Source organism: Narcine bancroftii, chromosome 5, assembly GCF_036971445.1.
Source record: "Narcine bancroftii isolate sNarBan1 chromosome 5, sNarBan1.hap1, whole genome shotgun sequence".
Lineage (NCBI taxonomy): Eukaryota > Metazoa > Chordata > Chondrichthyes > Torpediniformes > Narcinidae > Narcine > Narcine bancroftii.
The window spans coordinates 207,365,231-207,382,293 of NC_091473.1; the positions used below are offsets into that span (position 1 = coordinate 207,365,231).

At 55.3% G+C, this 17,063-nt stretch overlaps 1 protein-coding gene across 2 annotated transcripts in view; it reads left to right on the forward strand.

Moving 5' to 3' along the window:
* Positions 1-16,699, forward strand: part of mmp14a (matrix metallopeptidase 14a (membrane-inserted)) — a 29,757-nt gene extending 13,058 nt beyond the window's left edge. Inside the window, exons 3-11 of one of the 2 annotated variants that reach the window (XM_069940850.1) lie at positions 4,702-4,850; positions 6,137-6,259; positions 6,783-7,090; positions 7,290-7,451; positions 7,781-7,968; positions 8,279-8,417; positions 9,005-9,155; positions 15,527-15,642; positions 16,116-16,699. In XM_069940850.1, coding sequence (XP_069796951.1) covers positions 4,702-4,850; positions 6,137-6,259; positions 6,783-7,090; positions 7,290-7,451; positions 7,781-7,968; positions 8,279-8,417; positions 9,005-9,155; positions 15,527-15,642; positions 16,116-16,438 — 1,659 coding nt within the window. In that variant the 3' untranslated portion in view covers positions 16,439-16,699. The remainder of the gene's footprint in view (positions 1-4,701; positions 4,851-6,136; positions 6,260-6,782; positions 7,091-7,289; positions 7,452-7,780; positions 7,969-8,278; positions 8,418-9,004; positions 9,156-15,526; positions 15,643-16,115) is intronic. The other variant, XM_069940851.1, reaches the window with a different exon arrangement.
* Positions 16,700-17,063: the final 364 nt, after the last annotated feature.

The following is a 17,063-nucleotide window of genomic DNA, read 5'->3' on the forward strand; positions in this document are numbered from 1 at the left end:
CTGCATTACGCAATGAAGTAAAAATACGATGCTGGAGAAACTCAGCAGGTCCAACAGTCTCCTTTATCGACCCAAGGCAACCGACGTTTTGGGCTTGAGTCCTTTGGCAAGGAGAGGAGGAATGTCCAGCTGGAGGAAGGGAGGAGGCTGCAATGCAGTCAACGCCGCTGCCCCCCCCCCCCCCCCCCCCCCGATAGATACTCAAGCTTCACTCGGAAGGACTGTTTGGGGAAGGGGGGACCCCAGTGGTGGGGAGAGAGGAGTCCATTCACAGTTCCTGTGGTCCGGCGCTGCATAGTAGTCCTGGGTCCCACGGGGTTTCATTCGCACTGTCCCTGTTCCTGAATTATGGGCGCAGAGGGTCAGCACGATGCTATTACAGCCCCAGTGACCCAGGTTCGAATCTGCCACTGTCTGTGAGGAGTTTGCATGTTCTTTCCACCCCACCTCCCATGACCTGCATGGATCTCGCTCTCAGGGACATACAGGGGCCAGAGTGTGCTCTAAAAAATGTAATCTGATTCATTGGAGAGTGACAGAGTGAAGTCAATCTTCTTCACTGCCTATTTTAAAATAATTAAATTGAACTCCTGTGGTTGTTTCCTACGGAATGTGAGTGAAAGCATCCTGTAGAAAACACTAACCAGTCTGATCTAACTCCAACTCTGTCATTGTCCCTGTAAAACCCTGTGGGATGTCGTTCCCCCTCCAGCCCCAACATTTCTTCACTGCACTCCTGAACAAATGCTACAGGATTTTCCCCTCCCTCCATTAATGTCCCTGAGTGAATCCTACAGCATATTCCCCTCCCTCCATCAATGTCCCTGGGTAAATCCTACAGGATATTCCCCTCCCTCCATCGCTGCCCCTGAGTGAATCCTACAGCATATTCTCCTCCCTCCATCAATGTCCCTGGGTAAATCCTACAGGATATTCCCCTCCCTCCATCACTGTCCCTGAGTAAATCCTACAGGATATTCCACTCCCTCCATTGCTGTCCCTGAGTAAATCCTGGGTGATGGTCCTCTCCCTCAAATTCTGTCCCTGGATAAATTATATTGGATGTCCCCCTCCATTCGTCACTGACCCTGAGTAAATACTCGGAGATATTCCCCTCCCTCCATCGCTGCCCCTGGGAAAATCGTATGGTATAGTCCCCTCTCTCCATCACTGTGTTCAGAATTGAATCCTGAGGGATATTCCCCTCCCTCTGTCACTTTGTCCAGAAACAAATCCTGCAGGATATTCCCCTTGATACCCTGACTATTCAGATAACTATCAATCTCTGTCTTTCGTACAGACAGCGACCTGGACCTCACAGCTGCCTGTGGCTGCTGTTTCACCACTCCAGCTAAGGAAATGTCTCTGCTTTAAATGGGCACCCTTCCATCCTGAGGTTGTGCCCTCTTGTACTTGACTCCCCTACTATGAAAACAACTTGGCCACATCTACTCTTTCTGGGCCTTCCAACATTCAAAAGGCTTCTATGAGCCCCTCCCCCTCCTCATTTCTCTGAGCTCCCAAGGAGTCCAGTCCAAGAGCCGTCAAACATTCCTCAAATGCTGATCCCTTCCATTTTATCTGAGTCCCCTCCAGTGCCAGCACAATAAGGAGCCCCAAGCTGTAGCCTATACCCCAAATGACGCCTCACCAGTGCCTTGTAAAGCTTCAACATCACATCCTGCTCATTTATCCTACTCCTTTAGATGTGATGACAGTATTGTGTTTGCCTTCACCACTGACTCAACCTGGAGGTTAACCTTCAGAGTGTCCTGCACAAGGACACTGACAACGTCTTCCATGATGAAGACTGATACCAAATTCTCATTCATTTTCTCCAAATTTTGATACTTTGTTCGCCATTCAAATTTTGCCCTTTTATTCCTGCTGCCAAAGTGCACGTTAGCATGCTTTCCAGCACTTGCCATTCACCGATGTGTGTCCGAGTTCTGTTCTGACTGACCAGTCGTATCATGATGGACTTGTCGGGAGTACGTTGGCGTGGCGTGCAGAAGCTGCAAGTTGAGTAATTTTCAATTCCAAATCTAGCGTCTTGCTTGGCTTTTTGTCTGATCAATCAGCAGGGGATGGGCTTGGCTTCCTGCCTGATCAATCAGCAGGGGATTGCCACTTTGCCCATTCTAAGTCTCTCTGCAGCCTCTGTTTCCACATGCCCCTCCACCTATCTTTGTATCACCTGCAAACTTAGCTACAAAGCTCCCCTGACTTAGGTCCGTAATTGGGACTGAAGGATTGCGAAATAGATGCTGAGTTGGAATTTTGTCCGCACGTGCGTGGGGCACCGAAGTCTTCCAGCAAACTTTCTCATCAAATGTTGTATTTGACAAACTATAACAGGCGGTACAGGGCATGGAAGAGCCAGAATGTGCACCACTTACCTTGTTAGTCGGCACCCCAGGGCCCACAGGTTGGGCGTGGCCATCTTGATCTCTGTGCATGAGCCTTTGGTTTGCGCGCACGGTGGGTTTGCATATTGGAATTGGGTTTGCACATGCGCAAGAGGGAAGCGCCCTGACGACATGGAATTCATGCCCTTAACTCTCATCACTTTGGTTCCCAACCCCCCCCCACCTGTGAATCTAGGTTTAAACCCCCTACTCCCAGCTCCCCAACAGCATTAGCAAACTTCCCTGCCAGGGGATATTGGTTCCCCTCCAGTTCACTGGCAAACCTTCCCATTGGTGCAGGTCGCCCCTCCCCCAGAAAAGGTTCCAACAATCCGAGTGTTACTTTGATCCAGTTTAAAGAAGCGTTTGACAAATAGTGCGAGGGCAACTCAACTTTCATCAGCTTTGCAAAGCTACAACGGTCCTTTCTGCAAGAAAGCCCATATGCAGGTGGGCACAAGCCTCTTTTAACAGTTTGGCCACCCAGTTTACAGCCTGTTTGCGACAATTCACATGACTTGTGATCACTTGGAGTTTGCAGACTTCAGGGAAACATCCAGCATGATCTTGATTCTCGCGTCTTGCGCTACTCAGAACAGCATGGTGACAGACCATTTCGGCCCACAAGCCCATGCCGCCCAATTGACCTACAACAGCACCGCCCCTCAGTACGTTTCAAAAGGTGGGAGAAAACCAGAGCTCCCCTGGGTGGGGGGTGGAACCCACGCAGACATGGGGAGAACATACAAGATCATTACAGACAGTGTGGGATTTGAACCCCAGTCGCTGGCGCTGTAAAGGCTAACGGTGCTGCCCAACAGAGTCTAGTATTGTCCCGTTTATATTTTAAAAAAATTTTTTTGATCCTTTCCCTGCTGCTGAGGTTTATAAAAAGCTGGTGGTGAATGTGGGCTGTTTGAACATTTAATGAAGAATTTGGACAGGGTTGGGAGAGGTATGGACTGGGCGTAGGTCAGTGGGATTTGGCAAAGACGAGAAGGGCCCTGTTTCTGTGCTGTAATGTTCTATGATTCTAAGCAAAGACAGGAAATCTATACAATCTATTATCTAGCAGAAGAACATGAAACCCTGTCCCCTGCACCATCTCAGCCACACGTTCATCTTGCATTGTCTTTCTGTTCTGACCTTCCCCGGCTCGTGGCATCGGGAGTGATCCGGAGACGACCACCTTGGACGTCTCTTTCCTAATTCTGCTTTGCGGAACCTCTACCCCACTCCTGCCTCTGTCATTGGTACCAACAGGTACCGCGACCTCTGGCTGATCACCCTCCCCACCTAAGAAAATTCTGCAACCCAGCACGTTGTCCTGAGTCTCTTTCCCGGCCGCAGATTCTCCAGTTTTATCCCCCCCCACCCCCCCGCACGTCCTCTGTTGCTCTGCTCGACTTCACCCTTCACTTTCCGAGGCTCATAGCTGACTGCTGTGCTGTTGGTCTGGTGTTGCTGGCTTACCCAAATTGGTCATCCCCACCCCAACCCTCCCCCACCGCCCAGCAGTATCCAAAGGGGTGTACTTGCTGCTGAGGGAAATGGCCATAGGGCTGGTCTGGACTGACTCTTAACAGTCACCTGGTTACCTGCCTCTTGGGTGTGACCATCTCCTTATAGCTGCTGGTCCTACCACCCACTCTGCCAGCTGAAGGATCTGGAGTTCATTCACCTCCAGTTCTCTAACGTGGGATATTCCCCTCCCTCCATCGTTGTGAGTAAATCCTGTGGGATATCTCCCTCCCTCCATTACTGTCTTGAGTAAATCCTAAGGGATATCCCCCTCGATCTGTTGCTGTGTCCCTGAGTAAATCCAGAGAGAGAGATCCCCCTCACAGTGTCAGAAACTCCTGATTAACCACTGCTAGATACTCACCCCACTGCCCATATCCCTGAATAAATCCTGCAGGATAATTTTCCCCCACTCCTTCCCACTCCCCATCTATCTTCAAATCAATAATTCAGGATATTTAACCCACCGTCATTATTCCTGAATAAATGCTGTGTTATAACATCCCCCTCTATAAATGGTCCATGAATAAGCGACGTGGGATGATCGGCTGGTACAGGATGGAATATCTCTACTGTTCCACCATTTATGAGACCATCCCCCACTCCATTACACTCCTGAATGGTTAATTCATCAAAGCCATCATTGACGTTAATGAAGTACAGGGCCTGAATTTCCCCACCTGATTCCTTCCTCACCTTCTCAATCCCCAACCCCTCACCCCTTGGACCCTGTGCTGACCCCTGTTAAAGTCCCATCTCCCTCTTTCCCCAGGGCTGGCTCCAGCACTACGGATACCTGCCCCCGGGGGACCTGCGCACATCCATGGCCCGCTCCCCCCATACTGTCGCTCACGCCATCGCCTCCATGCAGCGGTTCTATGGCATCCCCGAGACTGGCCGCTTAGATCACACGACCCTGGAGTGAGTCCGGGGACCGCGGAGGAGCAGGTTCGGGGAACTGGCGGGGAGGGATCTGTGGAGGGGCAGGTTCGGGGAACTGGTGGGGAGGGGAGAGGGAGGGGGTGGGCTGGGAACTGAGGAGGGACAGGTTCGGGGAACTGAAGAGGAGGGGTGAGGGAGGGGGGTGGGTTAGGGGCCATGGAGGAGCGGGTTTGGGGGATGGGGAGGGGAAAAGGAGAGAGTAGAGAGGTGAGGATTGAGAGGGCAAAGGGGGGGAGGGGATAGAATGGAAGGCCAGAGAGGAGCAGGATGGAGGGGTGACTGGGGCATGAAATGGGAGGAGAGAAGAGAAGGGTGGGGGCCAGAAGGGGGCAGGGCTGAGGTCGCTGAGAAGCTGCTTCAGGGATCCAGGTGACAGGGAGAGTGGGAGGGGGAAAGAGGAAGGGAAGGTCAGAGAGGTGAGGAGAAGGGAATGTGTACAGATGGTGGTGGGGTGGAGAGAGGAGGTGGAAGGGGAGGGGCAAGGAGATGCAGAGAAGGGGTGGAGGGAGAGGAGTGCTCGAGAGGGAGAGGGGCTGGATAGATGGGGCGAGGGTAGTGAGTGGGTGGAGGGTCAGGGAGAGTGTGAGCGAACAGGCAACAGGGAGGTGGTGTGGAAGAGGATGAAGTGCAACAGAAAAAGGGGAAGGGAGAAGAAGACTGGGGGAAGGACTGAGAGAAGGAGACAGATAGGGGGTGGAGAGGGACAGGGAGGAGATGCAGAGTGTGATGAGCTGGAGTGCATAGAGGAGGAGGGATGGGAGTGGGAGACCCTGGGGAGGTGGATGTGGTTTGGAGGGCCATCGGGGGAGGGTGGAGGGGTGGTACTGAACTTTATTTCTCTCTGCCTTCAGCTGGCCCCTCCACCCTGCCTACAGCAGACACCACATCCCCCCGCCTCCATTTAGTCCTGCACCACACCTCCACCCGATCTATAGCTTGCATTCTTCCTCCAGCCAACTCTTGGACCAGGAGCCCCCACCCACCTCCGTCCGACCCCTGGGCCGAGCCCCCACCCACCTCCGTCCAACCCCAGGGCCGAGCCCCCACCCGCCTCCGTCCGACCCTCAGACTGAGCTCCAGCCGACACCTGACCCTGCCTCCAACAGAGCCCTGCTCCCTCCCTGCCTTCAGCTGACCCCTGACCTCTGTCAATCTCACTTTTGCATCTTTCCCCCACCCCTTGGAGAACCAGCAGGCCCTTGCTCCACCAGTCCATCAGTGAGTTGTGACCTCTCACTCCTGCCATCTGCCCCTCCCCTCCTCAGGTGGATGCGGAGACCTCGGTGTGGTGTGGCCGACAAGTTTGGGCCAATCATGAAGACAAATGTCCGCCGGCGGCGTTACGCCATCCAGGGCCTGAAGTGGAACCAGCGTGATCTCACTTTCAGGTGAAGGGGCGAGAATGCCCTATGCTGCCATATGATCTTGTTGTGCCTTGGTGGGATCTTGCTGTGCAGCACAGGGGTCGGGCTGCGCCTTCAGTGTGCGGGTTCATGCCACGCTCCGCATGCCAAGATCTTGCTGTTCCAGGATGCTGCTGCGCCCCGTGTGCCATGTGGTTGCCATGCCCCGCATGCCGGGATGCCAATGCGCCTCGCGTGCTGTGTTGTTGCCTCGTGCCAGGATGCTGCCACGCCCTGCGTGCCATGTGGTTGCTGTGCCCCGCGTGGCGGGTTGGTGCAGTGGCCCATGTGCCATGTTGTTGCCGTGCCTGCGTGCCGGGATGCTGATGCGTCCCACGTGCCATTTGTTGCCGCGCCCCGCGTGGTGGTATGCTTCTGCGTGCTGGGATGCCACTGCGCCCCACATATCGGGATGCTGCCGTGTGCCAGGATGCTGCTGCGCCCCGTGTGCCGTTTTGTTGCCCCATGTGCCAGGAGGTTGCTGAGCCCTGATGCTTCTCTCCTGCAGCATCCAGAACTACACGCCGAAGGTGGGAAAGTTTGCCACCCAGCAGGCGATCCGACGTGCCATCAGCGTCTGGGAGAAGCTGACGCCCCTGAACTTCCGCGAGGTTCCCTACGCTCACATCAAGTCCAAACACCAGCCCTTCGCAGACATTATGATCTCCTTTGCCGAAGGTTTCCATGGCGACAGCACACCCTTCGATGGCGAGGGTGGCTTCCTGGCCCATGCTTTCTTTCCTGGGACTGGCATTGGGGGAGATACCCACTTTGACTTGGCCGAGCCCTGGACCATTGGCAACCAGGAGCTGATGGGTGAGCCTGGATCCTCCAACCCCTCCGATGGGTTGCTACTGACCTCCAACTCCACCCCACCCCGCTGTGTCCCTGCCGCCGCCTGACCCCACCACCATGTGGCTCACCTTTGACCTCATATGACTGCTGTCAGCCTTTGCTACCGTGCCCTCTGACCTCTCACCACCACAGCTGCCTTCTGACCTCTGCTCTCTGACAGGGAACGACATTTTCTTGGTGGCTGTGCATGAACTGGGCCACGCGCTGGGCCTGGAGCACTCCAACGACCCCAGTGCCATCATGGCCCCCTTCTACCAGTGGATGGACACGGAGAACTTCGAACTCCCTGAGGATGATCGACGAGGAATCCAGCAACTGTACGGTGAGGGGAATCGCCATTGACCCCAGATAACCCCTCTCCGTCCCAAATAACTGCTCAACCCTGGATATCTACTCATTCTCCAGTACCATTCCCCCATCTCCAAATGTTCCTCTTTGCCGATAACCAAAACCCCTCCCCAGTAACCCCCATTATCCCTAACCCCACTATCCCCCTTCCCCATTCCCAATAACTCTTCCTCAGAAACTTCATCCCCAATTCCCCCTGCCCATTAATCTTCCTAGATAAACCCTTCACCCCAATAACATTCCTTCACTCTCATTTCACCCCCCCCCCCAGTAGTTGACCCTGACTTTGTATGTCTCCTACAGGAACTCCGGATGATCATCACCTACCAAAACCCACCAAGACTCACCCCACACGACCTCCCCTGGTGCCCAAGGTTCCCACCAAGAATCCGGCACATCCTACCAAGCCCTCGAATCCATACGGTCCCCGGATCTGCGACGGAAATGTAGACACGATTGCAAAACTCCGGGGAGAGATGTTTGTCTTCAAGGTGCGTGTTGAAAGGGTCGGGTAATCATGAGTGTGGGTTGAACGAGCCAGGAATCGCCTCTGGATCCCAGGTGCACCGCCTAGATCATCCTCACACAGCAGGGATTGATAGAGGGGTTCGGAGAGACCCCAGTCAGTGTACAGATATCCCCCGAGAGAGGGGGACTGAGAGATACCAGTCAGTGTACAGATTCCCCCCCCCCCCCCCCGATGGAGAGGGACAGGGAGACATTTGTTAGTGTGGGAGGGCATTACTCGTCTGTACTGGACTGCATGGAGATGCCAGCAATGATGGTGCGATCTGTCGACAGGGCAAATGGTTCTGGCGGATTCGGGATGGCCGGGTGCTGGATGGTTACCCCATGCCCATCGGACACTTCTGGGTGGGTCTCCCATCCAACATTGACACGGCCTACGAGAGGCAGGACGGCAACTTTGTCTTCTTCAAAGGTGGGGGAGGAGGATGAGGGGACGGGGAGGGGAGGTGGTCAAAGGAGAGGCAAAAGGGTGGGGCAGGTGTTAGTGGGGGAAGGGGATAGGCGGGAGGGCATGGGATGGGAAGGGGGTGCCAAGAGTGGGGACAGAGGGTGGGGGGGGAAGGGTGTGGTGTGGAAAAAGGGGAATGGAAGGGCGAGGAGAGGGATATGATGGGGAAGGGTAGAGTAGGAGGGTGGGGTGAAGTGTGGTGGAGGGCATAAGAAAGGGAAGGGTATGGTCAATGGGGAGGAGGGAGTGAGTGGGTAGTGGGGGCCAGAGTGGAGTGGGAGGTGGGGGAAGAGAGAGGATTAGACGTGTGCGGAAGGGAGATTGGGAGGGGGAAGAGGGGCCAGTGGTGGAAGGGTAGTAAAATAGTGGAGTGTAAGGTTTTGGGTGAGGAGGGAGGGAATGGGGAAGGGTCTAGAATGTCAGGGCAAGGGTAGAGAGCAGCAAGGGTATGCGTGGTGAGTAAGGGAGCTAACAGACTCTAAACACCCTGTCACTCTGCCCCCACTCCGCTGCCCTCACTGACCTCTGCTGCCTGTCGCTCTCTCCTCCAGGTGACCGGTACTGGGTGTTCAAGGAGGCCACCTTGCAGCGTGGTTACCCGCGCTCTCTGCGCAACCTTGGGGCCCGCCTGCCTAAGGACCGCATCGATGCGGCGCTCTGGTGGAACCTGAGTGGCAAAACGTTCTTCTTCCGTGGCGACAAGTAAGTGCGGCCAGCATCCGGGGAGGTGCACGGGAGGTACCTGCAGCCAGCAGTGGAAGAGAGTTGTCCCACTGCCCATGAGGAGGGAGGGGGCATGGACGGTGGTGTGGGTCCTCCATCGCTGGGGGGATGGGCCCTGGTTCCCACAGATCTGAGATGGGGCACTGATCTTGGTGGCACTCTCTTGCCCTGTTTCAGGGTGTGGGGCCTTCAGGGACATGGACCAAGAGGAGATGGGGGCAGGAGGGGCTGATCAACATCGCCCAGAGATTGGGGCTGGTCGAGTCAACTCACCACCTTCCCCACTGTAATCTTTTGTTTTTATTATTTTCAATGTAAACGTTACAAGAACTGCATCAGCCTTCAATTCAGACTTGCCCACATAGAATGTGTTCAAATTAAAACCTGATCATCTCTGTTGATGAAACCGTCGAGCATTTTGGGAGCTCACTGTTCCCAGAAACCCTCCAAGATGTCTGTAAGCACTCCTTCTCCAGCGACACGCAGGTAACCTCCAGTCCCCACACTGACTTCTCACCCCTTCCCCCTACCAGCTCTGTGCCCCTGCGGATATCTGTTGCCCCTCTCCCCTCTCCGGAGCCCGCACCGACCGCCGTCCCCTCTCCGGAGCCCGCACCGACCGCCGTCCCCTCTCCGGAGCCCGCACCGACCGCCGTCCCCTCTCCGGAGCCCGCACCGACCGCCGTCCCCTCTCCGGAGCCCGCACCGACCGCCGTCCCCTCTCCGGAGCCCGCACCGACCGCCGTCCCCTCTCCGGAGCCCGCACCGACCGCCGTCCCCTCTCCGGAGCCCGCACCGACCGCCGTCCCCTCTCCGGAGCCCGCACCGACCGCCGTCCCCTCTCCGGAGCCCGCACCGACCGCCGTCCCCTCTCCGGAGCCCGCACCGACCGCCGTCCCCTCTCCGGAGCCCGCACCGACCGCCGTCCCCTCTCCGGAGCCCGCACCGACCGCCGTCCCCTCTCCGGAGCCCGCACCGACCGCCGTCCCCTCTCCGGAGCCCGCACCGACCGCCGTCCCCTCTCCGGAGCCCGCACCGACCGCCGTCCCCTCTCCGGAGCCCGCACCGACCGCCGTCCCCTCTCCGGAGCCCGCACCGACCGCCGTCCCCTCTCCGGAGCCCGCACCGACCGCCGTCCCCTCTCCGGAGCCCGCACCGACCGCCGTCCCCTCTCCGGAGCCCGCACCGACCGCCGTCCCCTCTCCGGAGCCCGCACCGACCGCCGTCCCCTCTCCGGAGCCCGCACCGACCGCCGTCCCCTCTCCGGAGCCCGCACCGACCGCCGTCCCCTCTCCGGAGCCCGCACCGACCGCCGTCCCCTCTCCGGAGCCCGCACCGACCGCCGTCCCCTCTCCGGAGCCCGCACCGACCGCCGTCCCCTCTCCGGAGCCCGCACCGACCGCCGTCCCCTCTCCGGAGCCCGCACCGACCGCCGTCCCCTCTCCGGAGCCCGCACCGACCGCCGTCCCCTCTCCGGAGCCCGCACCGACCGCCGTCCCCTCTCCGGAGCCCGCACCGACCGCCGTCCCCTCTCCCCTCCACTGCTGTCTCTGCCCTCTTTTGTGCCCTCACTGCCCCTGCCAGTTCTCACAATGACCTCAACGCCCTTTCTCATCACCTTTGCCCACAAAGGCAGGAAGTCAGCCCGAGCATAACCTTCGATTGCCCGCTGCCTGGATCCATGAACAGCCATGTTGGTCTGGCCCAGTGCCAGCCCTCCCCCTCTCCGAACTGGATGGCCAAAGATTAGGGGCGTGGGCTGATTCACAGCTGGAACTTGAGGAGCAGCCCCTTCGTGTACACAAGTTGCAACCTTGAACGCTCCATAGCTGCCCTGCCTGGGAGCCCAGGGTCCCTGCCCGGGCTGCCTGCCCCTGGCCGGGGTGCCCTCCTTTCTGGTTCTCTAGGCTTAAGCCTTCTTCATCCACTGGCCATACAGTATCCACAGGGACGAAAAGGCAGTCAACATCTCGGGCCTGAGCCCTTCATCAGAAATGCAGAAAAGATAGGCAGATGTTGGGGGGTGGGTGATAAGGGAAGGCAGGGAAGGATCAAGGTGAACAGATGGGAGAGTAGAAGAGAAAGAAGCTGAGAAGTGGGGGGTGGGGGGGGCAAGGACCAAGGGGAGCTCTCAGATTGGAGGTGGAAGGGAAGGGGGTGGAGAGCAGGGGAAAAAGATAGGGGGAGCGAGAGAGATTGGAAGGAGGGAGGGGGGTTGGAAAAGTTAATATTGATGCCCTCTGTTTGGAGAGTGCCCAGAATCAATGCAAGGACTTGTTCCTCCAATTTGTAGGCACATAGAAGATCCCAACATCAGCAGCTTTTTCAGTTTTAACAGTTTACAATAGTTTGTCTTATCAAGTAGCTTTTCTCCTTCGAGTGATGGAGGATGAGAGGTGACCTTCATTTATTGTTAATTCCATGCTCACATGGTACAGGCAAGATGGCATTTCTCCAGGACCACAGAGCAGATTTACATAAATAGAAGTTAAAATATTAAGATGTATACAGTAAAAGTTCGCGTACACTATCCACTTGGGAGTTCAGGAGCCTGATGGTTGGGGGTGGGGGGAGATGGAACTGTTGCCCAATGTGGACGTCAGGGTCCGAGGGCTACGGTGCCTCCTACCAGCCAGCAGAACAGTTTACGTGAGGGTTGTGGAGACCTTCACCATATTCATTGCCCTTCACCTGCATTGAGGGTTGTAGACATCCCTCATGGTAGGAAGCGAGCCCCCGTGGTATCTTCTGCTGACTCCATTCTCCTCTGCAGGAACTGTGGTCCGAGGAGGTGTAACTTCAAACAATTTCAGTGTTACTGAAAGCCACACTGTTCAATCCATTATTACTATGGACTTTAATCGCTTATTTAAGAAAATATTTGTCTAATGTAGATCTGTGTCAAATCGCTCACATGAGACTTCCACCACTGTTAGATCCGTTCCATGACGGGATAGTGCAGGGTAACTTTCAACACAGCCACTTCACAGCAAATTCCAGGGATTCATACAAACAGGCATTGTTCAATGGTTTGGAAACTCGCTGGTCTGCAACATCAGGACCAGGCGGTGATGCAGTTGCACAGGAGGCTGTAGGATGTAGCGAGGATGGGGAGGGGGTGTGGGAGATGAACTTTGCTCAGCCCTCGCAGGAGGTAGAGGCACTGCTGGGCATCTGATACAGGATGATGAGAAGCTTTGATCTTGTGGCCAGAGACTTTTACCCCAGGGCTGAAATGGGTAGCACGAGGGGGCAGTGTTTTAGGGTGCTTGGGAGAAATTAGAGGGGGGTGATATAAGAGGGATGTTTCTCCCCACAGAGAGAGTGGTGGGTGTACGGGATGCGCTGCTGGGATCAGTGGTGGAGGCAGGGACAGTGGGAGTCTTTTCAGAGACCATTAGGTACATGGGTACCCTGTTTTACATGGTTAAAACGGTCCAACAATTTCAGTGTTACTGAAAGCCACACTGTTCAATCCATTATTACAATGGACTTTAATACATTCCAGTCCTATAAAAGAGATATGTAAAACTGATCTTTACTGGCAATAAGTGAACATCGCTTATTTAAGAAAATATTTGTCTAATGTAGATCTGTGTCAAATCGCTCACATGTGACTTCCACCACTGTTAGATCCGTTCCATGACGGGATAGTGCAGGGTAACTTTCAACACAGCCACTTCACAGCAAATTCCAGGGATTCATACAAACAGGCATTTTTCAGTGATTTGGAAACTCGCTGGTCTGCCACATAAGGAGCAGAGATGCAACCCCCTCCCACCGATTCCTATCAGTGTTAGGCAGCGGGATACTGCAGGGAGCCTGATCACAGCAGGGACGGAAATAATTTTCAACACAGCCACTTCACTCTCTATTCCACAGTCTATAGTTCAAACATTTTAGTCTTGTAAGGTGGTTTAAATAGCAACAAAAATGAAATTTTAAAGTTGTAAATTTACAACTGCAGGTCAGAAATTATACCAAAATCTGTCCTTTTCGAAACCATGTTGTGCAGGGGAAACCTGCACGTGGAACTGCAAAGAAATAGAGGGTTATGGAGGAGACAGTTGTTCATTAGGTTGGCACAACACTGTGGAGTGAAAGGCCTGTACTCTGCTGTAGGCTTCTATGTTCTGAGGGTAAAGTGATGCATTTTGGAAGGTTAAACCTGAAGGGAGAGCAAGAGGTTAATGGCACGAATTTTAACTGTGGAAGAAGGGGGGCGGCACGGTTGGCGAAGCACAATGCCAGCAATCAGGACCAGAGTTTGAATCCCACGCTGTCTTTAAGGAGTTTGTGCAATCTTCCTGTGTCTGCGTGGATTGACCCTGAGGGGCTCTGGTTTCCTCCCACCATTCATTCAAAACGTACCAGGGGTGTAGGTTAATTGGGTGTAAATTGCCGGCACGGACTCGAGGGCCGAAATGGTCGGTTACCCTGCTGTAATGTCTATTTTTTTTTAAATCCTGGGGCGCAGGTCCAGAACTCTTCCCAAGATTGCCAAGTATGTAGATAGGGTGGGTTAAGGAGGTGTATGGGGTGTTGGTCTTCATGAGTCGGGGGACTGAGTTCAGGAGCCCTGGGTTCATACTGCAGCTCCATGAAAATCTGGTTGGACCACACTTGGAAAATTGCGTTCAGTTCTGGTTGCCTCATTGCAGAAAGGATGTAGATGCTTTGGAAAGGGCACAGAGGAGACTTGGCGGGATGTGGCCTCGGTTGGAGAACATATGGTCTGAAATGAGGTGGACAGAGCTGGGGCTTTTCTCTTTGGAGCATTGAGAGGTGATTTAATAGGGGTATGGGGGCGAGATGAGTGAACTTGGTTCCTGGGGCAACAGGTACCAGATGACATCTATTTAAGGTGAGTGAAGGAAAGTTCTGGGGAAATGTCAAGAGGATTTTTGATTGCACCCAGAGTTGCAGGTGCCTGAAATCCTTTGCCAGGGGTGTGGTTTAGGCTGGACCAGGAGGGACATTCAAAAGACTCTGAGATCGAGATCGGCACATGGACGTGAGAAAAAAATAAAGGGAGAAGTGTACGAGCTGGGGAAGGGTTAGATTGTTGGAGCAGTTCAGCACAACATTGTGGGCTGGATTGCACTGGAAAAGCGGCCGCTTCAAGCATTTTCCCAATCACAGAAGTCAAGCCACTGTATAATTGCCCACCTCCCTGTATGAACCATGGTATTTTGCTTGCTGCCTTCCCATCTGCCAGGACCTGCCCGATTTCCGGAGAATTTTGGGAAATTTCCCCAGGCGCTTTCATGATAACCTCGGACCTGGGGTGAAGAGTAGGAGAGCGAACAAAACGGTTATGTCCCGATGTGGGGAAAGACACAGGGCAGCGGGCAGTTGAGGGTTCATCTCAGGCTGATAGCCCGCCCCTCTTCTGAGGACAACCTTGTGTCCCTAGAGAAAGAGCTCACAGACGGTTTGGAGGTCTCCAGGAATGGTTGTCCCCGCCTACCCCCCCCCCCCAACCCCCCAGAGTTTAACAGTATCGATGGAGATTATCATGTTTCAATTTGTGCTTTTTTTTTGTGTAAATAGACGAAATTGTGGGTTAATGAAGTACAGGTTGTACCTCTCTGATCCAGCAACATTGGAACCTGCCCATTGCTGCACCACAGAAAATGCTGGAAAACTCAAATTGGCCCCAAAGAGAAACCCCTCCATAAACAAATCACAGGTAGAACAAGGCTGAAAACAGGAAATAATACTGTAGGGTGGCAGGTTTGGTGTAGTGGTTAGCACTAAGCCTTTATAGAACCAGTGATCAGGACCGGGGTCCGAGTCCCACACTATCCATATGGAGTTTGTACTAATGGTGGCAGATTTAACCCTTACAGTGGCAGCGAATGGGACTGAGGTCTGAGGGATGTGCTATCCGTATGGAGTTTGTACTAATCGTGGCATATTTAACCCATACAGCACCAGCAATTGGGACTGGTGTTCAATCCTCACCTTCTTAATCGTAATGGGTTTATACTAAAGGTGGCAGATTTAACTCTTACAGCGCCAGCGATCTGACTGATTCGATTCGAGTCCGTGCTGTCTGTAAGGGGTTTTACTAAAGATAGTAGATCCAAATGTGCCGGATCATGTAATGCTGGGTAAAAGAGGAGCAACCTGTACTTGTGACTTGTGGATAAAGAATAATGATGGGGCAATATTGATTTAATACCATAAAGGTAAAACAATGGCCAGAGTGTCCACCCACCCAACTCTCTACCCCTAATTTTTCCCCTCAAAAACCCCCTGGACTTGTGGGGGAATCCCCACACACCCTCCTGGGACCCTCCTGTCCATGATGTTGCTGACCGAACTGGTCATTCACTACATTCCAGGTACTATCGCTACAACGAAGACACGAGGTCAGTAGATGCCGATTATCCCAAGTCAACTTCTGTCTGGCATGGTATTCCGATGTCTCCCAAGGCAGCCTTTGTTTCAGACGATGCGGGTAAGTTGGCCAGTTGTCCCTGGAATGACCAGCGCTCCCCAGCACCCAGCCAGTGCGCTGCTCTCACCCAAGACAGCTTTGAGGGGAGCTGTGCTCCATGGTTGTCCCCAGGACTGCGGGATGGGGGAAAGCGGAAAGGGGTGGGAGGGCGGGGGTGGAATACGGGACTGGAACAGGGCAGGAAGAGGCGGGAGGGAGGGATGGGAAGAGACTGTGTGGAGAGTACACGATGGGGCGGTCGGGGGAGTGCGGGAAGGGATGGGGAGAGGGGAGTGCAGGACAAGACTGGGCAGAGGGCGGAAGGAATGGGACAGCTCGGAGGGGTGATATTCTCTCCACCCTACTCCCATGTTCTGGTTGAGCTGTGCGGATTCAGGTTAACGGTGTCCCAGACCTTTGACTGCGAAGGGATGGAGGTAGGGGAAGGAGCAACCCATCCCTGGGCTGACCTACCCCTTTCCCCAACCCCACAGCCTTCACCTACTTTGCAAAGGGGAACCACTACTGGAAGTTCAACAACCAGCAGCTGAGGGTAGAGCCAGGCTACCCAAAATCCCTGGTGCGGGACTGGTTCGGCTGCCCTGTGCACCCAGCTGGTGGGGCGGATGATGAGGAGGAGAAGGTGGTGGTGGAGGTGGAGGAAGTTCAGCTCGGGACAAGCCCTGCTGCCATCGTGGTGCCGGTGCTTCTACTGTTGGCCATCCTAGCCCTCGCCTGCCTGCTGGTAGTCTTCAAACGCAACGGGACCCCCAAGAGGTTGCTGCACTGCCACCGTTCTCTGCTGGACAAGGTGTGAGGGGGGTGGGGTTTGTGGGAGGCGTCGTGGGGCTGGAGCATCCCAGGTCATGCGTAGTCTTCCCAGCCTTGCTCGGTCTTCCACTGTGTTGGAACCTCCCCGCCCCCCTCTTCCCCACCCCCCTCTTCCCCGCCCCCCTCTTCCCCCGCCCCCCTCTTCCCCGCTCTTCCCCGCCCCCCCCTCTTCCCCGCCCCCCCCTCTTCCCCGCCCCCCCCTCTTCCCCGCCCCCCCCCTCTTCCCCGCCCCCCCCCCTCTTCCCCGCCCCCCCCCTTCCCCGCCCCCCCCCTCTTCCCCGCCCCCCCTCTTCCCCGCCCCCCCTCTTCCCCGCCCCCCCTCTTCCCCGCCCCCCCTCTTCCCCGCCCCCCCTCTTCCCCGCCCCCCCTCTTCCCCGCCCCCCCTCTTCCCCGCCCCCCCTCTTCCCCGCCCCCCCCTCTTCCCCGCCCCCCCCTCTTCCCCGCCCCCCCCTTCCCCGCCTTCATCAACCCACCTCCGCCCCTCTCACTTCCTTGGTCCCACCCCCTCCGTTCCACCGTTCCCATCCCACCCAACTGCACTCTTCCCTCCCTGAACCTATCCTTCTGCCATCGTACCCCTTCCTCATCCATTCCCCCATCCAAACTATTTT